This window comes from Nannospalax galili, unplaced genomic scaffold, assembly GCF_000622305.1.
Source record: "Nannospalax galili isolate Female #2095 unplaced genomic scaffold, S.galili_v1.0 scaffold1490, whole genome shotgun sequence".
Taxonomy (NCBI): domain Eukaryota; kingdom Metazoa; phylum Chordata; class Mammalia; order Rodentia; family Spalacidae; genus Nannospalax; species Nannospalax galili.
Genome location: NW_008327613.1, coordinates 453,190 through 464,016, shown reverse-complemented (window position 1 = coordinate 464,016; position 10,827 = coordinate 453,190). Strand labels below are relative to the sequence as shown.

The 10,827-nt window shown below is 49.0% G+C and overlaps 1 protein-coding gene across 2 annotated transcripts in view; it reads right to left on the bottom strand.

The window, feature by feature from the left end:
• Positions 1–10,055, bottom strand: part of Thbd (thrombomodulin) — a 47,543-nt gene extending 37,488 nt beyond the window's left edge. Inside the window, exon 1 of one of the 2 annotated variants that reach the window (XM_029564809.1) lies at positions 8,388–10,055. In XM_029564809.1, coding sequence (XP_029420669.1) covers positions 8,388–9,839 — 1,452 coding nt within the window. In that variant the 5' untranslated portion in view covers positions 9,840–10,055. Of the gene's footprint in view, positions 1–6,403 lie in introns of those variants that run through there. The other variant, XM_008837407.3, reaches the window with a different exon arrangement.
• Positions 10,056–10,827: the final 772 nt, after the last annotated feature.

The window sequence follows — 10,827 nt, the reverse complement described above, 5'->3', positions numbered from 1 at the left end:
TTGCTGCTGGGTTTTTTGTTGTTGTTGTTGTTATTGTTGTTTTTGTTGTTGTTGTTGTTGTTGTTGTTTGAGACAAGGTCTCCTGTAATACTGGCTAACCTCACACTCACTATATAGTAGCTGAGGATGACCTTGAATTTCTGAGTCTCCTACTTCTACTTCCTGCATGCTGGGGTAGCTGGTGTGTGACACCAAACCTAGTGTTTGCTGTGCTGGGGATAAAACTCATGCTGACCAGTCAGGTACTCTACTAACTGAGCTATATCCCCAGACCTACCTAGTGATTCTGAAAGGTCTAACCTCATACCTTTTTCCTAGGGCTGGAAATTTTTCCTTTGAAATAGAAAAGAGAAAGGCTTTATGTCAAGTGTCATTGGGCATGTAACTGGATACTTACCTTTTCCAAATGGTCAGCTAGCTACAGCTAGTTATAGGCCTGAGATCAACAATCTCTGTTGATCCAGGGTATCTCAGAGGGCTATATGAGCAAAAATTGTGTGGAAATCATTAAGGTCTATGAATCTGTTGAGTTTTACTTATCTCTCAGAGAACTGTGTAGCCAGCTCTCTGCCATGCACTAGGGCCTTGATTGTGGGTTGAAAATATCTAAATAAGACCCTGAACCCTTTGGTCCCATCAACATGCATAAATATGTATGCACACAGGCACACGTGTATGCACAAAAACGCGCATGTAGGGACCATCCCTAAGTTGTCATTCCTCCTCACAATCACCCTGGGCATCCACAATGAGTATCCTCAGTTCTTATACAGCAGTAGCTTCTTGCAGGTTACAGCAGTAACTTCTTTATAACTGAACTATTTCTCTGTCCCTGGTATCTGCAGAGTAGACGTGATAACTATGCTTGAACTTCACTGCAAGGACCACATAGGGTAACAGCAGTGAGGTGAGGGGTTTCGGCCTTGGCACTGGTTCCAGCAGGTAGAGGTGTTAGGTTTTTAGCCTGGTTTGGGCAGGCCCGAAGTCTTTCTTTCCAGCCTTCTGGTAGCCCACACAGGTACTGATTAAGACATGCCTAGTTGCCTAAAATAAGACATGTCCTATTTTTCAAATGAAACCTCTTAACCGGGATTGATGGTGATTAGAGGGGAAGTAGCTTCAAGCAAGGGAAGCCTCAATGACAGCAGAGAAGGTCTGCCTCAGCTGGCCTGTGAGCAAGGGTTTCCACTCTCCTGCCTCAGTTCATACTTGGCATATTTACAAAGGGAGGTTTTGAGTTATGAGTTCTTACAAGATGTAATTCTGTTTTGAAGCCCCGGGAGAGATGTGTTAGCAATGAGGAGAGCAACACTCTTCTGTGCTTAGCCCTCCCCTGTCACTTGGAAGCCATCAGCATTTATACTGCCCGGACCATAACCCAGCAATCCTACGGGACAGAGAGGGTTCCTGATGACTGCTTTCTCCTTTAGCTGCAGAGCCCTTTGTAGTTCTCAGGCTAAACAATGCTACAACAGTCAAGCAGGCCAAGGGTTCATCCTGGGATGTGTTAAGATGCTCTTACTTAGTAGTGTCAACCCTTAAGTCTTTATAATAGCTAGATTCATAAAACCCTCCCTGATGGTTTGTATGAAGAAAACCAGAGAGGATTGAAGTCAGTGAGTCATACCACCAGGGTCCCCAAGTCCCCTTACAACATACGTCTCAGCTACCTGGGAGGTCACAGTGGAGGGACAATTTGACCGCTTTGCTTGCTGTGCTTGCTGGGACTGGAAATCACGTTCGGACTTCAGTGTGAATGGAAACATTTTTTCCCTGGACAGAAACAGCTTTTGACCACCACTCAGTCCTTTAGAGAATTTGATTCTGTTTTTAAATTGCCTGTTATTTACTGTATGGTCACAAGCAGGTGTAGCTTTTCCAGATGGTGAGGCAGATGTTATTTGGACATGAGAGGAGCACATGTCAGAGTTCCTGCCCAGTAAGCCAGCACCATGTCTCTGACTGAAGGCACATGCTGCTTTCGTGAGCATCTTGAAATACCATGCTTTACTTCCACTAAAACCATCAGAATGGCATGCCTTACGTTTTAAAGACTGATGCAAGAATCAACCAATCATCATATATTTTGTCCGCTACCACAGAACTCAGACATGAATCCCAGCAAATCTGGGCCTTGAAACACTTATCTGATATGTCATAAGGTGTGAATCACCCCCATATCTCACTCTCTTATCCCAAGAGGATGAAAGCACAGCCTTGAATTCTGTAATCACGAATGTCAGAATCCCAAGGCTGTCTTTGCTGAGACAGCTCTACTGTGTTAGTCAGTACCACACCCCAAAACTCTGTAGGTCCACGTGCAGGGAGATGTACTCACTGACAGTATGCTGAGAGTGTCTCTCAGGTGATGCAACCAGCTTCCAGACAAAAAGGTCCGTCATCACCCTTATAGAACTTGAAAGTTATTGTCAAAGTTAGGCATTAATCAAATAATCATAGAAATGAAAGTATGATTCAATTCTAAACTGAAATAAGACCTTTGCAGGTGGCTGGAAGTGTAGCTCAATGGTAGAATGCCTTCTGAGCATGTGCAAGGCCCTGGGTTTCATTCCCAGCAACACACACACACACACACACACACACACACACACACACACACATTATTCAGGAAAGGAATATGAAGTGTTCTGGTCTTCCAAAGTCTCCTGGAGAAACTGGGACTTTGAATATGCCCCTGGAAAAATTGGGAATTCCCTACTGATCATGTAACCCTTCGTGTACCAGAGAAAGGATGTGGCTCTCTGGGAGCCAGGGACCCCAGTTTTCTTTACCTAGGAGAACAGTGAGATTTACCCTTTTTTAGCTGAATTTTTGCACATTTCATACAGTATATTTTGATCATATCTAGACCCTCTTCCCCTGTCTGCACCCATCTTATTGCCACCCCATTGGATTTCCTGTACTCTGTCATATATATTAAGGTCTGTCCAGTCAAGTTTGTGTCCCCAAGTGTCCTTCAGTGCCAAGACTGCCTCTACTACAATATGCCATTGCCTGCTAATTGCCAGACTGCAGAGAGCCTGTGCTAGGTTTGTGTCAGTCACTCTGTTTGTCAGCTTCTTGTTGTCTATAAGGCCGATATGGCTGCCCTGTGTTCTGGAGGATCCCAGACCAAATGAACTGGTTTGCCATTTATAGCACCCTTCTGACTGGGGAGCAGGACCAACCGAGAAGGAAGTCAAAATTAGCGTATGAAAAAAAAAAAAAAAGCAGAAGATGCAAAGCCCTCTCTACCAAGGCTGATATGTAACTGATAGAGACTGACAGTATACAAATGGCCTGTAAAAGCTCCAGTCTGTGGAGCATGGGCACCATTGAGTTTCTGACCTTTCTCCCAGATCTGGCCCACTTCTCTCATGAAAGTGCGTTCCTCTCTAATAAATGATCCCTGCTTCTGCTGTTATCTACTTGTCCCTGTCCAGTTTCTTGTTTCACAAGAACCTGGAAATCCCAATAGGTGCTTACCAGACTCCTATCTTCTGATAACACAGTCTTAAAGTGGGGGAGGGGCTCCTGCTATGCAAACCACCCAGCCCAAAGGGCATTTGTAGAAGGGAAGGTTCTGTTTTCAAGGGAACTAAACCCAAACAGAGCAGAAGACAGAGCAGAGGGAGAGGAATGAGGGCAGGCCCTTGCCATGCTCTTCTCTTCCTTGTGAGCCAAACAAGGATTCGCACCACTCCACCAAGTGCTGTAGCAGGTGGGGCCGTGCTAGAGAGGAGATCACTGAGGGAGATGCAGGCAAGAGGCAGGGTTCTGCCACCAGACAGTTTCCACATCCTGTAACTTCCTATTTAAACAGATTTCTTTCAGGCAGAGGTTTAAAGATACCTCCGGCCTCTGGTCTGGGTGGTACCATTGTCATAGGCCCCAGTTTTGAATCCTGGTACTTTTCATGAGATCTCTGAAGCCCTTTGCTTCTGTCCCCAATTTCTATCTGTCCCCAATTTCGAGAGGGTGTGACTTTGAGGGATCACATCCCATGGGCTCTTCTGTCTTTTGTGAGCACACAGGAAGAAAAGGATTTTGATTCTGCTAAAATCTGATGCTAAAACAATATTTAGTTTTTCATGAGACAGGAAATCAGTTGTTTGCCTACATCTGAACCTGCTGACCAAAAGAAAAAGGGAGGAAGGACCCACTTGAAACAAAAAGAAAGTGCTAAACTGGGCACTCATTCCAGAAAGAAAGAAAGCAGATCTGGGTGTGACCTGTGTTCTGTGAAGAACTGCCTACAAAGGTCAGGAGATGCTTTGGGTACCACTCTCACAGCGCCTTGACCACAATAAAAATGTATTTTTGTGTGTTCTTTGTAACTTTAATTTTCCTCGATGATATTACAGTGTCACTACCAGTTAACCAGAAGCAAGAGCTCTCAAAAGTTAGACACTGGGAATCCTCTGCCACCTAGCCATGTCCACTGCAGTGTCACCCACAAGGGGGCCTGAGCTCTGCCTAGGCAGGAGTCAGTTTCTCCTTTCACCCTGTTGGAGTGTATGTTGACATGTATGCTTTCCTCTCTGTGATCTCTTTGGAACAATGCCGAGGTCTCTGGATCTCCTTCATGAGACTTAGCAGAATGTAGACCAGAGCCCTTGAAGCTGTATTCCACATCTACTGAGGGGTCACTGTCACATAACAGACACCACCCCCTTAAGCTGTGATTGATACCCCAGATTCTATGACTACAGTTCCCCTAAGGCTGACAAACTTATGCCTTAAAGAATCAACTTGTGCTTCTTGCACTTGCACTACTTTGTATTTGCCCCCATGACACTCCCCATTCCAATGTAACTTTCCCTTATCCTCATAAGCACCCACTAATTCAGTAGCTCATAAGCTAACAGTTATGAGGTGCCTCTTATGTGCGAGAAACTGCTTGCTCGCCTTGCCTATTCCTCATGCAACCATAGTAAGGTAGCACTGCTGGCGCCCCTTTTCAAATGTAGAGGTACATGGTGTCTGTGGTTATGTAATCCCAAGTTTCAAGCTGGGATCAGGCCAAGGAGTCTGTGATATCCCTACCGTCGCATGATAGTTCTGCTGGCCACTTACAGGGGACACTGTACGTTTCTCCTCTTAGGAACATGTAAATAGTCCAGAAGTGTCTGTTATCTTTCTGAACAATTTCCAATCCCAGCATGCTCCTTATAAAACTCCTCAAAGTGGCCTGCTGCAATGAGGACACTTCTCCCTCCTTTGGATTCCCAGTACCAATGAGTGCACCTATTTGGCCTCACCCCTAAGCTCTTTCTTCACTGTACTTACAGGGTCTGGGAACAACGCTCACCTTGCTCTCTCACAGGTCTCTAGGATGAATGCTGACATTTCTGCTTCTAGGGTTGAGGATAAGACCCAATGGGTAAAGTGCTTGCTGGACAGGCATGAGGACCCGAGTTTGGATCCTTAGAACCAATATAAAAGTCTGTCATGGTGGTACTTGCCTAGAACCCCCGTGCTAGGAAGTAGGAGGAGGCAAGCAAATCCAGAGGGGCTCATAGGCCAGGCAGTCTACCTGAAAAGAGCAAGTTTGAGATTCAGTGAGAGTCCCTGTCACAAAAAAAAAATAAAATAAAATAAAATACTAAAGTGGAGAAGCTATTGAGGAAGACATTTCAGTGTTCACCTCTGGCCTTCACACATACCTACATGGGTGAGCACACATGCATATAACACACACACACACACACACACACACACACACACACACACACACACACACTGAAATGCGGTCTCTACCCATGTCCACCACAACAACTGCTCAGGCTAACAATGAGAATGTACCTGGCTGTCCAAACATTTAACTTTTTTTTTTTCCTCATGTTTGCCTTGAAGAAAATTTCATGTTCTTACATATAAAATTAGCCAGCTGCACCATTCTACAAAAAGAGTTCAAGAAATCTGTGACATAACTACTATGCTTGGCATTACTAGTAGAGGCAAGGATGTCACACTGGGTGACATGAGACCTTGGGATTCAGAGGCAACACTTGAATTTGAGCCACAGAACCTTCATGAGAACTTTGAGTTTTCTACCTCAGAAAGCAGATAATGCCAAATCACCAACAACATGGCATTAAGCTAGAAATCTAAAGATGCCTCAGATCTGAGAATGTGTCTGAAAGCACAGACACAAGGCATCCTGTATGCGGTTGTTATGGTTACAGAAAGCAAAAAAATATATATTTGTTCATACAGAGATAACATGAAGTCCTACGTCGAAATAACTTGCCCTGGAAAGATCTTTGAAAATCAGAGATGGTGCCATGAGCAAGTGGTGGGTGCAGGCCAACATGTCCTGGAGTTTACAGTGTTTGTGTGTTTCACGTAGTGGCATAGAATGAGGAGCCCCAGGGAAAGGAAGGGGAACAGACGTCCGAAGCACATTAAAATCTGTTTATTTTGTACATGTGACATCATAAGCAAGGGTATTGCCTGTGTCCTAGCTGAACTCTAATAAATAAATAACTATATACAAATATGTTGAGTTTACAAACCAGTAGAGGAAAGCCTTCCCTTACAAAAGATACACACATGATACATTTGTTCCTTATTCTGAAGCGTGATTTCATTCCTAGCTTAGTTGAACCAAAATTCTTCTGGACCCTGTGTGACAATATCTAGAGGTGTGTACCTAGTCATTTTTTTAAAACCAGAAAGCAAAGCTGTACAGTGGAAAATTCCTCAGTTTCTTGAGATTAAATGGCCTAACTTGGCCTGCTACTTATTATTGACCCTTATTTAATGTTCTCCAGAAAGTTGGAAACGATCTAGAACAATTGTCCTCAAATGACTGGACACTGTCCCTGTGGATGTTTATAAAATGCAGCTTCTTGTGAACTAGGTGGGGGTGGAGCTTAGGGTTTTGCAATTTTAACTAGATCCCATAGGAGGGCCCAATCCTTGTACAGAGGCCTCATTCCAATGACCAGGGCTAGAAGGTCCCTCTGAAGTAATAGATACTCTCCAAGAGTCTCACTACTAAAACAAGGCCTTAACTGGGCATCCCCTGGGCTGCCCAGTCCCAAGTTCCCATGTCTCCCTAAGAGGTACAGCTGCTTTATTTTCAACTACAAGTGGCAAGAACAGTTGAGAGTCAGCTTGGTACGAAGCATGGAGCTCAAAACTTTTCTGGGAGATGCTTCTGTCAGTCTCTGGTGGTCTAGCCCATAGGCCACATGCATCCCAAAATAGCTATAAATATGGCCCAATGCATTTGTAGATGCAATGTCCTATTGCAAAGTCAAAGGCTGGACAAGTGAGCATCTACACATTTTCAACACTGCCAAAGGTTGAATAACAACAGTATAGGAGCCTGCATAAAAAGCTTAACAATAATTGCCCTTTTTTCCAGTCCAAATCAAACAACAGCAACAATAATAAAACCCAGGTTCACTGTTTCAAAACTGAAGATTAAAAAAAATTCATTGGGTTTAATTTCTGTTATAGTCCAGCAAAATTAATTAATGATCAGCTGTTGCATTTAAATTTTTTTCAACTTATTTTGCTCTGGAAACCTGAAACTTCAGATTAAATTAGCAAAGCCAGTGGAAAAAAATGTTCTGCTTTTAGTGTATTTGTTTCTGTTTCACGTAGGCCCATCTGGAGCGACAAAATATGGAGAGGAAGAGATGGACTGGTGAATTAGAGAGAGAGGAGGGAGAGAAGGAGGGAGAAATAACTGGAGAATTACAGGTAAGGGGGAAAAAACAAAGGGAAGAAAATACTAAATAGTTAAAAAAAAATAAATAGCTGGGTCATCTCGAGCCCACGGGGTCAAGGTTCGCCTCTGAGGATACGGACCAGCGCCCACCATCCCGTGGAGAGGGCCTGGACACTGCATTCAGGTCTTTACTGTGAATGTGACGTCTCCGCCCATTTGTCCAGCGGTAACTTGGAAGAAGCTCTGCTCTGAGGCTTCTGATCCTCCCTACCCACACTTCTCAGTGAAGAATGGGGGAAGATCTTCTCCTGGTGTCAGGCCAACTAGGGTGCTTTTGACTAGCCAGAGAGCACAGCTGGGGGGCCAGGGCGGGAGAGGGAGGAAAGGCCAGGGCAAGCCGAGGCCCCCGGAGGGAGGCCCCTCAGAGTTTCTGCAGTGTCCGATCAGTCCTAACGTGCTGCAGCACTACCTCCTTGGCTGGTGACGCGCACTTGTACTCCAGCTCCGCCCGCGCAGCACCCTGCTTCTTGCGCAGGTGGCAGAGGAGCGCCAAAAGCGCCACCACCAGGGACAGGCTCCCAATCGAGATGCCAATGAGCACACCAGAATGCACTGGCCTCGCGGACGGGGGACTCCCCGGGGAGTTTGGCATGGGGCTGGCGGGGGGCTCCCCAGAGCCGCCATCCTGTTCTCTATCACTCACCGGAATGGGGTCACAGTCTGCCCGAACCTGGCCAGGATAGGCTGAGTCCGGCCCACAGATGCACTCAAATGAGCCAGGAAGGTTTCGGCACTCATTGGGGGAGCATTCATCCGCATCGCACTCATCAATGTCTGAGCACATGGAACCATCATCTAGGATGTAGCCTTCCGGGCAATGGCATAAGTCTGGGTTGTTGGGATCACAGTCCGCGGGGCATGCGGTCTCGTTACAGAACATTTCACATTTGTGTGGTTCCTTGGGGTTGGGCGCGAAGCCCTCAGCACAGATGCAACGGTAGTCCGTGGAGCCCAGGGGCTGACACTCGTACTCGCAGTTAGTCCCGAAGCACGGGTCCAGGGCCTCCACGCACTCCCCATCCACAAGCTCATAGCCATCATAACAGAGGCAATCGAAGCCACCCCTTCTGTTGACGCAGAGCTGAGGGCACGGATTGGGGCCCTGCTTACAGTCGTCCACATCCTCGCACCGGTGTTGGTCTGCCGCCAGTTGGTAGCCGGTCTCGCACATACAAGAGTAGGAGCCTGGCACGTCGGGGTTGCTGACGCAGAAGTGCTCGCAGAGGTCGTTGCATGGTTGCACGGTGGTTGCTGTGCAGGAACGTCCGTCGGCCTGCAGGACACCGTCGCCGGGGCAGAGGCAGCTGGACACACCTGCGGTCAGGTTGCACATGTACTCACAGCCGCCTTTCTCCACGTTGCAGTCCCAAGCTCCCCACTCCTCTCGAGCCCAGTGCCCCTCCGCAGCTCCAGGAGGCGCAGTGCACACCAGCTCCAAGCCGAGGGGCGCCACCTCAGCGGAGCTGCCCACTGGCAGCGCCTGGAAGTCCGCGTCGCGAGCCCCGAAAGGAGTGGTGTAGGTGCTGGAGAAGAGGGAGGCATCCGGGGTCCAGCGATCCATCACCAGCGGCCTGCAAGAGGCTTCGAAGTGGAACTCGCAGAGGAAGCCGTCGGCCTCAGTCTCGCACTGCTGCTCCTCCCAGGCGGGCTCGCCGGGCGCAGCGGCTGTAGCCGCAGAGACAGTGACGCAGAGCGGGCCGCAATGTGGAGCCGTGTCGCCGTCGAGCCGCGCCCACCTGCTGTAGCTGGTGTGGTTGTCGCCAGTAACCCACTGGAAGCCACGCAGGGGCCCGAGATGCCCGGTGTCGCCGCAGCCCTGCGGGAGCTGCAGACCGATCCAGAGGTGTGGGTTCGTGCTGCTGTCGCCACTCAGCAGAAGGGAGATGACATCAGCTGCCACCGAGGAGCGCACTGTCATCAGGTGTCCTTGCAGGCTCTCGCAGGCCCGGCTGGCAGCTAGGAAGGTCACCGGGCCCCGGAAAAGCGCGAAGCACTCGTGCTCGACGCACTGGCTGCCACTGGATTGCAGTTCTGCTGGTGCGGGGATCCCCAGGCCGACTGGAGCCAGCACGCCGAGGAGAAGAACTCCGAGCATGTTTGTCCCGGGGTGCTGTGTGCAAGCACCCGGGCAAAGAGCGGGCGCCGCGTCGGGGCAGGCACCGGGGTTGCTGGAGCAGAAGGGGCTCCAGGAACTGCTGGTCCTGAGGCTAGGGTTGGTCGCAAGCCAGATGTTTCAGGCCCAGGAGCGCAGCCCTGGCGAGGCAGCCTCTGACATGTCGCTCGCCGCGGCTCGAGTTTATAAATGCGCAGCCCTCCCTCTCTGGACGTTCGGGAAAAGGAAGGAAGTGCCTGGTGGGAAGGGCTGATGCTGCATTCTCGGATTACTGGGTTCTCCGGTCGCCTTGCGCCCGCCCTCGCGCCTGGGATCACCTCGGCGGGATGAGTAAACCCGGCCAGGGCTCAGGGAGGTCCTCGGGCGGGGCCGGCAGGCGCCACCGAAGAACGGCACCGTGACAGCAAGGCGACAGTTCCCGCCCCGGACAGTCTGGTTGTAGCCTGCGGGTAGCCTGTCCTTAATCTTTTAAACGCCCTTAAACACATCCCATCACCATAAATGCTACCAGGCTGTGAAGGATGACCCAGCTAGTGGGGCTTTCAGAAGAAACCAGAAAAAAGGAGTCGAGTGAAGGGGTGCCTGAAACCTTCAGGACACTGGGAGGTGCCACCAGACATTAACAGGACTTGGGCGGGGTGCTGACTAGAACACGGATTTCCACAAAGGCATGCTCCATCTCTAGGCGAGCCAGTTAGACCAACGGCGGCGTCAGGACGGCTGGCCGCAGAGGCAAACGGAGGACTTAGCCCCAGAGGACCTTAGACTCCGCTAGGTCGAAGGCCAGAGATCCTCGCGTTCTGCACTGAGTTCTCTTGGATTAAGGCCCAATGACCGCCAGTTCCTGAGCAGGCACTGCCGAGACCAGATCCTAACTCGTTGCGTGGGAAAGTCGCGGGAGCGCTATCTGGGCTCGGAGAGCCTGTCCCTCTTCCTGAGTGGTGGCAAGCCAATTCCTGCCGAACCCCGT